This window comes from Solanum lycopersicum, chromosome 6, assembly GCF_036512215.1.
Source record: "Solanum lycopersicum chromosome 6, SLM_r2.1".
NCBI classification, from domain to species: Eukaryota; Viridiplantae; Streptophyta; class Magnoliopsida; order Solanales; family Solanaceae; genus Solanum; species Solanum lycopersicum.
Genome location: NC_090805.1, coordinates 46,833,829 through 46,849,433, shown reverse-complemented (window position 1 = coordinate 46,849,433; position 15,605 = coordinate 46,833,829). Strand labels below are relative to the sequence as shown.

At 34.2% G+C, this 15,605-nt stretch overlaps 1 protein-coding gene across 1 annotated transcript; it reads right to left on the bottom strand.

Annotated features, from left to right (window-relative positions):
• Positions 1-2,907: 2,907 nt before the first annotated feature.
• On the bottom strand, positions 2,908-14,068 carry LOC101252297 (uncharacterized). Its single transcript, XM_026031332.2, has 26 exons — positions 13,972-14,068; positions 13,589-13,684; positions 12,773-12,919; positions 12,614-12,697; positions 12,377-12,519; positions 12,078-12,199; positions 11,862-11,953; positions 11,628-11,718; positions 11,481-11,538; positions 10,933-11,081; positions 10,754-10,824; positions 10,478-10,651; positions 8,454-8,555; positions 7,395-7,496; positions 7,224-7,313; positions 6,446-6,521; positions 5,939-6,032; positions 5,771-5,837; positions 5,474-5,653; positions 5,035-5,157; positions 4,842-4,925; positions 4,550-4,734; positions 4,330-4,468; positions 4,166-4,225; positions 3,220-3,324; positions 2,908-3,141 (listed from the first exon to the last, which is right to left on the bottom strand). Exons 2-26 carry the CDS (start codon positions 13,649-13,651, stop codon positions 3,028-3,030), a joined length of 2,715 nt encoding a protein of 904 aa, XP_025887117.1. The 5' UTR covers positions 13,652-13,684; positions 13,972-14,068; the 3' UTR covers positions 2,908-3,027.
• Between the last annotated feature and the right edge of the window lie 1,537 nt (positions 14,069-15,605).

Sequence of the window (15,605 nt, the reverse complement as noted above, 5' to 3'; positions counted from 1 at the left end):
CTAGTTGTCTCATGTGTAACTGATTCCAATATACACGTGAAATATCATCCAAATACTAGTTGTCTCATGTCTAACTGCTTCCATTTTTTGTTAACAAAAAATTAAGTTGCTTTGTGTGGTTACTCCATTCCAAATATGAATTAGCTAAGCAATGTTAACTTATTTATGGGAAAATGAAAACTAATCAAGGTCTGTTATTCACATTTCAAAAATGGAGAAGAATACCTTCTTCATAGATAGAAAAGAACCCTTTGAGATTAAAGAAATTGTTGAGACATAATAGAATTAATTGGAATAGGCACAAGTACTCCCCTAGACAAATTTGATTCTCATGTCATGCTAATTGAGCTTTGTATTGGTATTTAACTAAAGAAGGATATAGAAGTGGATCCAATATTCTCAATTTTCAAAGGTTGCGATTTGTTCAACTCAATCATCTTCTATGTTGCTCAGACTCTTAAATGTTCATGCGTGCGTGTCGAATTCACCAAAAGTAGTGTATTTTTTAAGAGTCTGAAACGGGTGCGGCATCAAAGTGAAGAGATCTCCTACTAGTGGAGCTTCATTGAATGTCGCACCAGACAAAGATCTGAATAACAGTTTCAAAGGACCCGTGTACTAATAAAGGTGTTGTTATTAAAGGATATCTGAGCAGTGGAGTTTTTTAGAATGTCACACCAGACACAAATCAGGAAAAACATGTTTCAAAGGACCCGAGTAGAAATAAGAGTGTGGTTGTGCAAGGATCTTCTTCCGGTGGAGCTTATTGAATGTCGCACCAGACATAAATTGGAAAAAACATGTTTCAGAGGATCTGAGTAAAAATAAGAGTGTGGTTGTGCAAGGATCTCCTACCATTGACACTAATAAGGAAAAACGTATTTCAAAGGACCTGAACAGAAACAGAATTGTAGTTGTGCAAGAATCTCCTACCAGTGGGACTTCTTTGAATGTCACACCAGATACAAATCATGAAAAAAAAGTTTTAAAGGACCTAAGTAGAATTCAAAGTGTGTTGTGCAAGGATCTAGATCCTTCCTTGCACAGTCACACTCTTATTTCTACTCAAGTCTTTTGAAACTTTTTTTTCATGATTTATGTCTAGTGTGGCATTCAAAGAAGCTGCACTGGTAGGAGATCTGCAGAACCACACTCCTATTTCTGTTCAGGTCCTTTGTAACACGTCTTTTCTTATTTGTGTCAATGGTAAGATATCCTTGCACAGCTATACTCTTATTTCTACTCAGGTCCTTTGAAACATGTTTTTCGAATTTCTGTCTGGTGCGACATTCAATAAAGCTTCACCGGAAGAAGATCCTTGCAAAATCACACTCTTATTTCTACTCGAATCCTTTGAAACGTGGTGTTTCTGATCTGTGTCTAGATGCGGCATTCAATAAAGCTCCACTACTAGGAGATCATTGCTCAATCAAATATCATCCAAATACTAGATGTCTCGTAACAATTTTTGTTCTTGAGAGGAAAAAGGTGATAGAGAGAAATATCTTCCAAATACTAAATTTCTCGTAACTGCTTCCACTTTTTGTTGACCAAAAAAAAATTGAGTTGCTTTGTGTGGTTTCTCCATTCCAAATATGAATTAGCTAAGTAATGTGAACTTATTTATGGGGAAATGAAAACTAATCAAGGTCTATTATTAATACTTCAGAAATGGAGAAGAATACCTTTTTCATAGATTGAAAAGAACTCTTTGAGATTAAAGAAACTGTTAGAGACGTAATAAAATAAATTGTTAATAGGTTTAAGTAATTTCCTAGATTATGACCGGAATCTCACACACATGATAACTAAATTAAGGTTCTATTATCCTCGAACTCATTTATTTATTTTTGTAATTTTATACACCTTTTAATTTATGTGGCACACTCTGTGACTCCACGTAGTTAATGTGCGGGAGATGTTTGGATGTCACATAAGCCAAAAGTGCATATAAAATTGGAAAAAAATGAATGGGGTAATCCAACCTTTGAAACTCCATTTAAGGGAATCTTGTGCCTTATCCTTGACTAATTAGTCAATTAAGTCTCTGAAGCTTAGTTCAAATGACAAAGCTCTAAGGACTCGTGACTTATGTCAAATTTGAGTCTCATGCCATGTTAATTGAGCGTTGTATTGGTATTTAATTGAAAAAGGTTATGAAAGTGTGGATCCAATATTCTCAATTTTCGAAGGCTGCAATTGTTTCAACTTAATCATCTTCTATGTTGCTCGGACTCTTCAGAAAATGTCAACGGATACGTGTCGAATTAATATACATTATATCTTTTATACATATATACATATACACATAAAAAATTTAATTGAGGTTTTCGAGTGTGGTGGCACCTTCAACCTCATATATGGATCCACCTATGTGTATTATAAGCACCTTAAATATGATCTCTCATGCGCTTTGAATATGTGTTACATAAACTTCTCATGCAACTATTACCGGGATTCAACTTGACAGTAGGAGATTTGTACAAAACATGTTAGTTAGTGTTAAAAGATATTATTCAAGAGTATTTCAACTATATAGTGTAGGTAAGTGTGTAGAATAATAGTCAAATATTGTAGGTAAAAGGCATGATCTGATTAGATATGCTCTTGACCTTTTGTGTGTACCTATTCTAGCTGTAATCTATCATTTGAAGTATGAAGTAAAATACACTTTTAACATCATTAACCGCTAGAAAATGCAAGATTACTCCTACTTAACGAAACTTTTGTTTGATCATAATTGAATATTATTTGAATTCAAGAATAAAATCATAAACCTGGACATCTAGTTGAATTTTTTGGTAAGCTAAACTTTATAACAGGAACTGAACAGTGAACACCCTCGGCAAGTCGTAAGCAAAACGTAAAAATCAAACAAAGGCAAATAAACTAACTATTTTTCAAAAGTCTATTCAACATGTCAAAACTCATTGTACAAACGGCCAAGGTTCACAGCAACCCAAAAGGGCAGGCAACTGACCTGACTGCGGAGGAAGATAAACATCTACCTACACATAGAGACAGTCTTTAAATGTAGTAACTAAAGGACTGCTTCTTTCGAGAGCCCCCTTCTCCATACAGATCATTCCACTCAAGAAGCTTAGTCATATTAACGGATTCAGATGAAACACTTGCGCAAACCTATAGTCAATCACACTCCAAATCAGCATATGCCAATACAGTTAAATAATCAAAGACTACCTAAAATTTTCAACTCACCTGCTGATGTGAATATCTAAAGTCATCCATATTCAGTGGCCGTAGGTCTGCACTGCTGTATGGTGCTGGAGGTGGTCGACCATCTGCTCTAGCAGCAGCATGTTCCTATAATCAACTATAAGCATTAGCTACCAGTTTTAGCAAGTCTATTAAGGTGGTAGGAGCATACACATATATACACACAAGGGTGTCCTAAACTGCCTTCTAAATCATAATTGCAAGTTGCAAGTATAACTCCAATCAGATAAACAGAATAGTGAAATCAACCAGTTTGGAATCTATATCGTCTAGGTTGCCAGATAACTTTTAGACATTTATAAATACATTAGGAGAGGGGAAAAAGGAGAAAGGGATGCCACGCTACATATGGGGTTCGAATGCTCCATCTAAACAGTGGAAGGCAGGGAGCTCACAGAGTGAGCTGGCCCTCAAACTCGTGCTTTCCCCAGCTTGATGCAAGGTGGCTACATTACACCTCATTGGGCTGTGGCCCTTCTTTGCACCCCGAGTGAACATGGATGTTTCATGCACCAGACTGCCTTTTTCTTTAACAAACCCAAGTTGTTAGAGTTTTAACTACACGATTTTGGAAGAAAGCAGGATTACAAAAGCACCAAAGATTCGAACTTCAAAAAAAAAAAACCCACATCCTCCCGACCCTTACTTGTTCACAGAACCACATCAGATCTGTGATGGTTGAATTAAGGTGCTTGCTTTAAAAGGATCCTCTAAAGCCCATGAAAAATTATCAAAAGGAAGTGGAACAGATATCCATAACAGAATCGCCAAGAAAACCTATTGGTAGAGCCAACATGTTATTTTCTGCCTAAGTTAAGCAATCACTGAACGAACATCAAACAAAGAAAAGCTTTACCTTAGCCAACATGTTATTTTCTGCCTCAGCTAAGCAATCAACAAACAAACATCAAACATAGAAAAGCTATACCTTCTTTTCCTTTTCTACAATCTCTTTAATAGGTCGATATGCAGCTGCTACACAGAGATTCTACATAGTAAAAGAGTTGCATTAGAAAACAAGCCGTCTTCAAACTTCAGAGTGATAAAACAGGACTAGTCATTTATCCAAACAAACATAAATAGTAAAGACACCTTAAGATCACTTCCGGAATATCCATTTGTCATACTTGCAACTGAATCCAAGTCAACATCCTGAGCCAAGTCCTCTTTTGCAAGAATCACCTTTAGAATTTTTGCTCTGTTTGGAGCATCTGGTAAATTGACCATCAACCTGCACAGAAAAGACATGTAACCAAGTGATATATAAAACTAAACTTAAATAATATCTGAAAATTAGTCGTTCCACTTTTACCTACGGGGCAGTCGCCTTATCACAGCCTCATCAAGGTCAAATGGCCTGTTTGTTGCTGCAAGTATCATAACTCGTTCAGAATCCTTTGTGCGTAACCCATCCCAATTCACCAGGAATTCATTCTTTATTTTGCGCATCGCCTTATGTTCTCTTGAATTTTTCCTTCGTCCCAGCAAACTATCAACCTTGAGAAGGTAGCATAAACAAACAGGAGACAGAAGAGATCAGCAAAAGTATAGAATTTTAAAGCAGGAAAGAAGAAATAAATATGCTAATGTTTAAGGAAGCATACTTCATCAACAAAAACAACACAGGGAGCAATTTTACTAGCCAGCGAGAAGACAGCTTTTACACATTTCTCACCCTCACCAAACAACTGCAGCATGGGAAAGAAGACGATTAAAGACTGTTATAATGCGAGAAGCTACTATTAACAACATCATCTATACTCGATAGAGCACAAATAAGCTCCAAGTAAAACAAACCTTTGAAGTGATACTTGACATTGAAATATTGATAAAATTTGCACCCGCTTCAGTGGCAACAGCTTTTGCCAGCATGGTTTTCCCAGTCCCAGGAGGACCAAACAAAAGTATTCCCTTGCATGGCTGTGAACAAGTAGAGCGATAATTTTCTTAAGTAACCACAAATCTCTAGATGATGCTTGGAAATTCAAGTCCAAAAAGGAGAAACAAAACTTGAAGTAAGTTTCTCATCAAGCACAAACTTCTTCTCAAACCGCCCAAATGACGTTGAGAAGAAACTTAAAAGCAAAATAGGAGACACACATTAAAAGGAAATTTTGACATCAAGAGAAAATGTTTTTATGCATCTTCTTTTGGGGACTTCAGAAAATCAGCAATAAACATTTAGCAAGCTAATACAATTAGATAAGCAAAATATGGACAAAATGTAGATGTAAACCTTGGTTAGTTGACTCTTGCAGAAAAGTTCAGGTCTTTGTAAGGGAAGCATGACTAGTTCTTTTATTGTATCCTTGACATTTTCAAGTGCACCAATATCATCAAATGTCACCCCAATATCACCGGGAGAGATAACATCATCCAGAATCCTGTTCTCAAATTCATTTTCTGTCGCAACATCCTGGGGTTGGACACAAATTTGTTCATGAGTTCACAAGTCAATATCTTTCATATCATTACGTAGCTTCTAATGAAAAACACATTTAGCAACACATCAGATGGGGGATATTATAATCACCTTAACTGACTTCTTCAAGCTCTTGGTGTCATTTTGATTAAGTAGAACCTTTAACCCATACTGAATGCTGTTAAATAGCAAAAGATTTCCACAATTCTTCAATTCAACAATTATTATAGTCAAGCGAACAATGGATAGGAGAATATCAACTGCTGCTGTATCCATTACCTCACAGGTGATAAAACAAGTGCCTCGTCAGGATCCACACTTTTGTTCTGCATCAAGTGATGGCTCAACGCCCATCCAACAACCTTCTCTGCACCTTCAAGCAGCCAAAAACAGTGATAAGAATAATTAATTTTTTTGTTAACACTTCATATTTTTTTCAGAAGCTATCTCCTATATAGCAAAGTATTCGGGTACTTTATGTGAATATATATACATATAAATCCCAAAATCAAACCAAATATCCAATCAATCATCAGCCTATAGTTCTTAGTCATTGTTATAGTCAAAGCACCCAAGTTAGGTTGACCAAGTAGTGTGTAGATCCTACACCCACACCCAAATCGTGCCGAAATGGACGTGGTAGGGATTATGGAGGATCTAAACAACACAGTGACAATATAGTGAGAATCTAAAGTAGCTCACACACTCCTCTACCCCAACCCCAAAACTGCGGGAAGAGAAAAGAAACGAAAGAGAAACGGAAGAACAGTGAAAGCAACAACTTACTTTCAACAGAGAAATTTCGGTCTGTGATGCACAATGTCTGAAGTCCATTACATTTCAATCCATTCCGACTCAGAACCTATAAAAGAGCAACCATCATATAGAAAGTAGTTAAAGATAGACGTCATATGATTAATCTATTGACTTCAGAAATAAAGCACTCAACTTATTCACACAATTTTTTTTAGAAAAAAGAATATCAGAGAGCACCAACTCTAGCTTTAGTATGTCGGAAATACATTGATTGACATTATTATTGGGAAAATCAGGACAATCTAGCAGATGTATTAAGTCAACAGGGGTGAAATTTTCAGTTTCAGGAGGCTACTTAATGACTGGGAAATTGACAGAGTTGCTCAACTTCTGCACCAGATAAATTAACATGGAAAGGATACAGTAAGAAGATTGTAGTGTAAGGTCAGCTTATTGTTTTACACGGGGATCCCCTGACGTTGGTAACATATTTTTTGAAAGTCAAGGCTCCATTTGAAGTTTGTTTTCATGGCTGGTAGCAAGGAAACCTTGCTTAACCCAGGAGAACTAAATGAGAAGGGGAATTCAACCGAGTTCTAGGTGCTACTTGTATAATGATGCAAAATAAATGTTCATTTCAAATCTTCTATCTCAATTAATTGTACACTTCCATAAGAATGCAAGAGAAGTCAAATGAACATCTGAGGGGAGTCACAAATGTAAGGTAAAAACTATATCCAAGGATGAGTAATAAGAACATCATTCAATGATGTGCGCACTCATAAGTTTAAAGGTCAGAAAGCCTTACTGTTTGTAAGCTGTTAAAATTTTCTTTCATTATGAGGGTATAGGCGTCTTGTTCCAGTTGTTGTTTCCAAATAGATAAAAGTGCCTCATCCTGCAATACTCAAAACCACTCAGTAGTTTGCTGAATCAAGAATAAGATCATATAAAATTCTATACAGTTTAAACAACAGACCTGGGGCATGTGAATAGCCACTATATTTGGGAAAAGTTCTGTCAGAAATCTTGAATTCTTTGCAACCTCTTTCCCCTTGTCATGCTGCTTCTCAGGACTATCCTGAACTCATCAAAATTCAGTACTTAAGCGACTGAGAGTTGAAAAATATAATTAAGTTACCATATGGCAGTTGAAAAAGACAAATAACAAATTAATTTGAAGGAATGCAACCCTTTTGGTAAAGGAAACACATGTGAAAGACTCCTTAACTCTATCTAGTAAGGGGACTGGAGCAGGCTACCATGAGACATGCGATAAAAGATCTTCTTTCTAAAAAGATTCGATCCAAGGTTCAATTTTGAAATAATTCAGAGGTTTCCCTGACTTTGTCCGTGTCAACAAAAAATTTGAAATACCTCGACTTTTTTAGAACAGGTCCGAGTCAAATAGCAATGATCCGAAGCACTTCTTTTTACACTATTTCGGAAACCCAAAGACTCAATCGTATGGATAAATGGGTGCTACCAACCTGGTAGTTAATTGGTTGCATGAGCTACATTTGGAAGGGGAGTGAACCTACAACCTGATATGCATATACTAACACTTTTTTCATGCAGGACAAGTAGACTTCTAAATTTTAAATGTAACACACTTGCCTAGCCAAATCAGCAACATTCATCAAGTAAAGAGTGATTATTTGCAAATGATTAACCAAATACTCTATTTGCTTGCTATGTATTTCGGTCCGTATTTATATGGTTGAGTTGACTATTATGGGCACAATTACCATAAGCAACCAAACAATCTAACATAATTTGATCATTCAGTATGGTATTCAAGATAGAGTACTAATTATTTGTTGCATTTCGGAATTTTTTAAAACATTGTGCTTGAATCTATTTATAGAAAAACTATTATGGCCTCCTTTCAATTTATTCATCATACTTTTTTTTCTAGTTTGTTACAAGATAATGCATCTTTCCCTTTTTGACAACATTTTAATTCCACCTTTTCACATGTTCAAGAATACAAGATTAAAGGCATTTTGTTAAATTCTATACAGTTTAAACAACAGACCTGGGGCATGTGAATAGCCACTATATTTGGGAAAAGTTCTGTCAGAAATTTTGAATTCTTTGCAACCTCTTTCCCCTTGTCATGCTGCTTCTCAGGGCTATCCTGAACTCATCAAAATTCAATACTATAAGCGACTGAGAGTTGAAAAAGACAAATAACAAATTAATTTGAAGGAATGCAACCCTTTAGTAAAGAAAACACATATGAAAGACTCCTTAACTCTATCTAGTAAGGGTACTGGAGCAGGCTACCATGAGACATGAGATAAAAGATCTTCTTTCTAAAGAGATTCGATCCAAGGTTCAATTTTGAAATAATTCAGAGGTTTCCCTGACTTTGACCGTGTCAACAAACAATTCGAAATACCTGACTTTTTTAGAGCAGGTCCGAGTCAAATAGCAATGATTCGAAGCACTTCTTTTTACACTATTTCAGAAACCCAAGGACTCAATCATATGGATGAATGGGCGCTACAACCTGATATGCATATACTAACACTTTCTTCATGCAGGACAAGTAGGCTGATTTTAAAAGTAACACACTTGCCTAGCCAAATCGGCAACATTTCATCAAGTAAAGGGTGATTATTCGTACATGATTATCCAAATACTCTATTTGCTTGCTGTGTATTTTGGTCCGTATTTATATGGTTGGGTTGACTATTATGGGCACAATTACCATAAGCAACCAAAACAATCAAACATCATTTGATCATTCAGTATGGTATTCAAGATAGAGTACTAATTATTTGTTGCATTTCGGAATTTTTTAAAACATTGTGCTTGAATCTATTTATAGAAAAACTATTATGGCCTCCTTTCAATTTATTCATCATGCTTTCTTTTTGTAGTTTGTTACAAGATAATGCATCTTTCCCTTTTTGACAACATTTTAATTCCAACTTTTCACATGTTTAAGAATACAAGATTAAAGACATTTTGTTATATTCTACATATCTTTGATTCACGAGTTTTTTTTTACTTCCTTAAAAACCCCTATCAAAACAAAACCAGACAAACAAATTGAAGCATTAAGAGACATGTCATCCCTAAATGAGAATATGTCGGACTCCACCCCCTGCACCCAAGACTGGGCATCTAGGGTATGGACAATATAAATAGGGACCAAACATCGATAAATAATGATTGGGATAGGCCTGACTTTGATGCCATGCTACATCATCTTGGGCCTAACTCAACCACAAAACTTAACTAACGAGGGAATGATTGTCAAAGATCACAATATGGGATGTTCTTGGACATGCAATGTGGGATATTTTTGGACATGCGATTAGTGTCCTGATTTCAAATCCTAAATTTTCCAAAAAAGTAGGATTTGTGATTGACTATGATGTTATGGTGGAATATGCTTGGATGGTTTCGCACATCTTAGACAATGTCAAACACCGTGAGAGAGTTGATGTTTAGTTGGAAGAGCATGAGAAGGAGAAGATGAAGGGAGTAGAATATGATTCCACTGGCGCTAACGTGGGTATTATGGAGAGAGAGAGAAACACTAGAGCTATTGAAGGTGTGTAGTCTTTGTTCTCTTATTTTCTTTTGGTGCACTCAGAAAGTTTCTTGTTGAATAGATGATTGGGTGCAGTTTGTAGAGAATCATATCATTTTGTAAATTCTCTACTTTAGGTATATCTCTTGTATACGGCCGTTGAGGCCATGTTTATGTGTGTGTATATATACACAAAATAGAGTGTGCCGCACTGTGTAATGTGTGTGTATCTTGCTTGTGCACTCATGCATTTATTTATATAGCAGGACTAATGTCTATTAAGTTGTTTTGAAGATGATCTTTTAAACTTTTTGTTGTAATAGGAATCACCTCTCGTTCTCTTGATCAAGCCTTAGTCTAACCAAATTTTGGCACCAATAACTACTATAGCCAAGAAATTTAATCCATAATAAATTTTCATAACAGGCCTCTTAATAAATTGTATACACATTATATAACAGGAATAAATATAATTACATGAATCTATTCATGGGCAATATGATCTCAAATAGTACCTTCTCCTTATGATTATCTGAATGAGCGTGCGAACCAATACTAATTACATAATTAGGAAGTTTCTCAAGCCGACTTTTAAATGTTGAATATAATTTTGCGTTTCCTGCCATTACTTTGTCAGCATCTTTCACGAACAAAATGAATGGCGAATACAGGCTCTCATTGAATACAACCTGGAAAAGTATAATGAAATGTAAAGAGTAAAGTTTAACCCAAAAAAGGAAGGAACAGAAATTCCACATTGCACTGTTCATATTCATAGAAAGAATTCACACCTCAAACAATGTATTAGTGAGTAGCGTGTATGGATCCTCCACGGCAGGGGCGTCTACGCACAGCTCACTCACTAGAGGAAGAATAATAAAAGGAATTGAAAGTAAAATCAAGACTGCAAACTTGAGAATGTTTAACTTAATAAACTAAAGGAAAATAGTTAAATGTGTTCCAAAAGTACCTTTGCAGAAGTATCCATGAGAATCATCACAAAGACCACCTAAGTCGATGCCATATATGAAGGGGTTATCAAATCTTACACCAACTTTAGCAAATAGATTATCGTTGAAAGACAACGCAACCCTCCCTGTAGACCCAACTTTTGGGCACCTGTAGACAGAGAAGGCTAAAGCCTCAGATTGTACTAAAACATAGAATAGGCAGTTGCAGAACAAAATGTGGTACAGGAGATAAAGAACAATTCACTTTCTAGAAAATGCAGAAAAGCAAAAATTATGTCTCAACTTCATAAATAAAACATATCAAAAAAGAAGTAAAGAGAAACTCCTCTCTACTCTAATTATCCTTAAACCATATAGTTACTCATGTGCATCAAGAATGATTCTTCGTTTTTTTGGGATAAAATAGTTTCACTGATGGCATTGAGAAAAGATGACAAACAGACCATCAAAAAATAACATCAGAAATTTGTTCAAGTATAAGAAGATACAGATCATTTTGAGTACAAAAGAGTTGGTATTGAGGTTTCTAGGACAATTAGAATTTTACCAGACGGGACCCAAGTGCTGTGCACCAGAAGCAGAGCCAATATACTTGACTCTATCACCTAAACATCTTCAACAACAGTTATTAGTAAAAAAGAAAAAGCTGAAGAAGAAAAATATAATTCCTTAATAATCAAAGTGCAGACAATACCTGTCCTAAATACATTTGATGCCCCGGATGAAGAGGATTTGTGTGCACTACATGCCTCTTTCATTGGCTCAGTTTCCTTCACAGATAGCCCCTGAATGATATGGAAATATATTCATGATTTGCATCTGACCAAGAGAATAACAAAGTCCAGAAATTGACACGAAGGATTTCAATAGTCCAACCACAACCACAACCACTCAACACACAAGAACATAATGAGTAATTTGTTCTTACACCCAAAAAAGCATTGCTATCAAAAATGAGCAATTTAGCTCCATAATAACGAGCAAGTGCCTTCACCAGCATCTCCTGATATATTTCAGATCCTGGAAAACAAAAACAGAACTAGTCAGTACGCATTAGATTAATATCTATCAAGCACTCGGTGAGGGAAATCAAAAATAATTACAAGAGACAATAATTTAAATAATTACTGAGAAAGCAACAAACCTGTTGGACCAGAAAGCATAATTCTTGAGTTGACCGCAGGAAGCCCAGAGACATATTTAAGTTGCTCTCTATGCTTAAGGTGTATATATGTATTAGCAATCAGCATAGCTTTTGTGGTCTCACTGCAAATTCACAGATATAGAAAACTAAGATTTATTTAAATCACATAGCTACTTACATACTATGGTATAGCTACAAGCATCAAGAACAAGATGAGGCATAGTGTAAACAGCAAGTGAAAATGCCCAAAAGATCAAATCACAAGCAAAAAGTAAAGGGTAATTGGTCTTGAGGCATACCTTAAGTAATAAGGGAAGTCATCAAATGAAACTTGTATTCCATCAATGATTGTAGCCCGAATTTGTTCCCTTAATACACAAGACATCCCTGATGATGTTGAACCATGCATTGATTCCTCAGTCAACCTTCTTTGCTCCAACATCTGTTCACAAATACTTTCTTTAGTTCTATCATATCATGGTGTTGATCAGTACAAGCTATACGGTATGAGTTAGTAAGGTCCACATTCCATTTACCTTGCCTTGTCCAACATCAGCAGCACTGCTACTGCTACTGCCAACATTAACATTTGGAGGTGAAAACAAAAGTTGCTGAAAAATCTATACAGAACAATGTCAAGGATATCCAATCATAATGATGAGAAATAGTATAAAAATCACAATAGTTGAGGATACATAGGCATATTTTCCCTTTTGACCCAAGACGATCTCATCGCCAGAATTGAGAAGGCCACTGGTATTTCTATCAAGTTTATGCCCATTGACTCGCACTGGTTTTCTGTTTGCCTTCCTCTCAATAATAGCAACCCAATTGTTTTGGTACTGATAATTTACACAAATAATGATCAATCATACAATATAAATTTCATCTAATCTCACAAAACAATCAAACAAATGCACTCCTTCCATGTTCATAATCAAATTGCTACCGTAACCTCTCAAACTTTGTTCAATTTTCCGGTAGATTTACAACATTAAATCAAATTCAATTCTCCGATGCCTTTTCAAACTCTTAAGCAAATCAACATTTAGTGAGGAGAGGGAAACCGAAGGGGCGGCTCTGCTCTGCGCTTATATATATATTTTTTTTTAAAAAAAAAGACTTGCCTTACGTTCCCCAAAATTCGAGAGGCTGATTTTGCAGCAATAATAAAATTATTAAAAAAAATAAAATAAAAGTTTAGTTGGATGATTCAATTTCAAAAAATATGTTTTTATTTAATTCAAAGTTGGCCCAAGTAAAATTAAATAAATAAATTAAAAGGGAGAAATTTTTATTTATAGTAATTTTTTTTATACAAAAACAAAGACACAATGTTGCATCTCAAAATAATTTGCATGTTAAAAAAACTCTAAAATTAGAATATACTTTAAATAAACATTGTACTAGTATTAATAACTAATCAAAAATTTAAGGTCTTTAATATATTTTGTGGCCATTAAAATATTTGAACCGCCTAATAAGAAAGGAACTCCAAATTAGAATAGTACCTTTTCTCGTCTTATTACACACACCATTGCATTTTCGGGAAGGTCTTTGCCCACACCAACCATGAAACGTGGCTCGGAAATCTCTACAGTTGGATTCTGCAATGTATTCATATTTAATAAGATATCAAATAAAAATTTTACGGTGGTATAAAATAAAATTAAACAACAAAAATAGTTAAAATGAACCATTAAAAGATGAGGTGTAGTGGATAGAGTTATTTCTTCCTTTATTAGAGAGATCTCGAATTATAATATGAAAAATATTTTTGATATGCTTTCTCCCAAACGAAATATCAGAGGTGTAAATTCAAATTAATCAAAATCTAAAACAAATACCACACGCAAAGAATATTTAAAAAATAAATAAATACTACTAAAGAAACCTGTGGAAACTCTGATATAAGTCTGCACCAAGGTTTCTCCGTTCCGGCACCTGAGTAACACGTGCATTCAATATTAGTATCAAAGATAGAAAAAACAGTGAACTTTTCAAAAAAAATTTAAAAAAAAAAAAATAAAGCACGTGTACATTATATATTCATGCTAATTTCCTAATTTTCTTTTATTATATTAAAATAGACTTGAGAAATTATTTAGATAGATTAATTCGAAGTACTAAAAATAGTTTTAAAACAATTAGAAATTTTTTTTATAAATATTTAATTTTATGTAAAATGATAAAAACAAATTAAAAAAATTTATTCTTAACATATAACTTTTAGCTTATAAACCAAAAATAAAAAATCTACTTAAATTTGGTTTATAATTAAATGTTTTAAGACACAATAATTTTTAAACAATTTTAAAATGTTTGAATTAATTAAAAAATTAATTATAAAAACTTGACTTTGAACTAAAATAATTAATAAAAATAATTGAATATTCAATCAAGAGCCACTAAAATACAATTTAATGTTCACAACATGCATTTATATACAACAAGTAAAAGTAAGTGGACAAATTGAGTAAAAAAACTTGCCTTCTATAACAGGTGTCATAGCTTTTCCGATGACCATGATTGTTTTTCCGACAGTCGCACATCCAATTTTCTCGTTAGTTGAGTTGTTGCCGCCGAGTTTTGATTGATCGGTCGAGCATAACTCCTTTGCTTTCTCCGATGGTGTCATCGATTTTTCAGATGAATTCAACTTGTCATCATTTGCCTAAAAAAATCAGTTGACACCACCAATCCATATAAAGAAGAAGAAGAAGAAGAAAAAGCAATGGTGCACAAAACACTATACAAAAAAATTGTATGAAAATTAATTTGTGCAAACCTTTGGGCGTTGCGAAGGAGGAGATTTATCGTCGAGCGATGATGATGACCTCTTGTTTCCAGTGGGCGGCCGAGAGGTAGAACTTTTTTTTGGCGATACCATTTTTTTGTGTTTGAGAGGAAAAGAGTAGTAGGGAAGAATAAATTGAAGTTTTGGTTCTTTGTTTATTTTGGTTAACTCGTATTTATTATATTTTTTTAAGGGGTAGTAGACAGATAGGCGATGATGGTCTTGAAATAATAAATGAAAAAAATAAAAATTAGGACAAATTAAAAAAAATATTTCTAAACATTATTTTCAAGAGTGTTGAGATTGATTTATATTAAGTGTTATATACATATATATTTATTAACACTTACTTTATGTTAAATGACTAAAAAAGAAAAGCCAATATGAAAATTTTGAAGTCTAGGTATGATTGTACTAGTAAGACATTCATTCTAAGAAAAAATGTAAAAGAGTATCACAAACAAAGTTTCTTTGATTGAAATGTTTTTTATATATATATTCACGATTTAAATTATTAATTATTATGATTTGTAATATTTTTTTATAATTTTCAAATACATAAAAAAGATTTAATTTTTTTAATGTTTGGACTTCAAACAAAGTTTAAAATTTGAACTTTTGAAATTTCAAATAAGTTTATCTAAAACAAGTTCTTAATTAAATGTATGTATTCGAAATTGTTAGACATTGTTTATAATATTGTAGAGGAAAAAACTTATTTAGAACAATTT

Coding starts and splice junctions, on each gene's coding strand:
- LOC101252297 (XM_026031332.2), bottom strand. CDS start 13,651: ATGGTTGGTGTGGGCAAAGACCTTCCCGAAAATGCAATGGTGTGTGTA. Junction 11,719..11,861: donor ATAGCAATGCTTTTTTGGGT/GTAAGAACAAAT, acceptor CATATCATTCAG/GGGCTATCTGTGAAGGAAAC. Junction 5,158..5,473: donor GCAAGAGTCAACTAACCAAG/GTTTACATCTAC, acceptor ACTTGTTCACAG/CCATGCAAGGGAATACTTTT.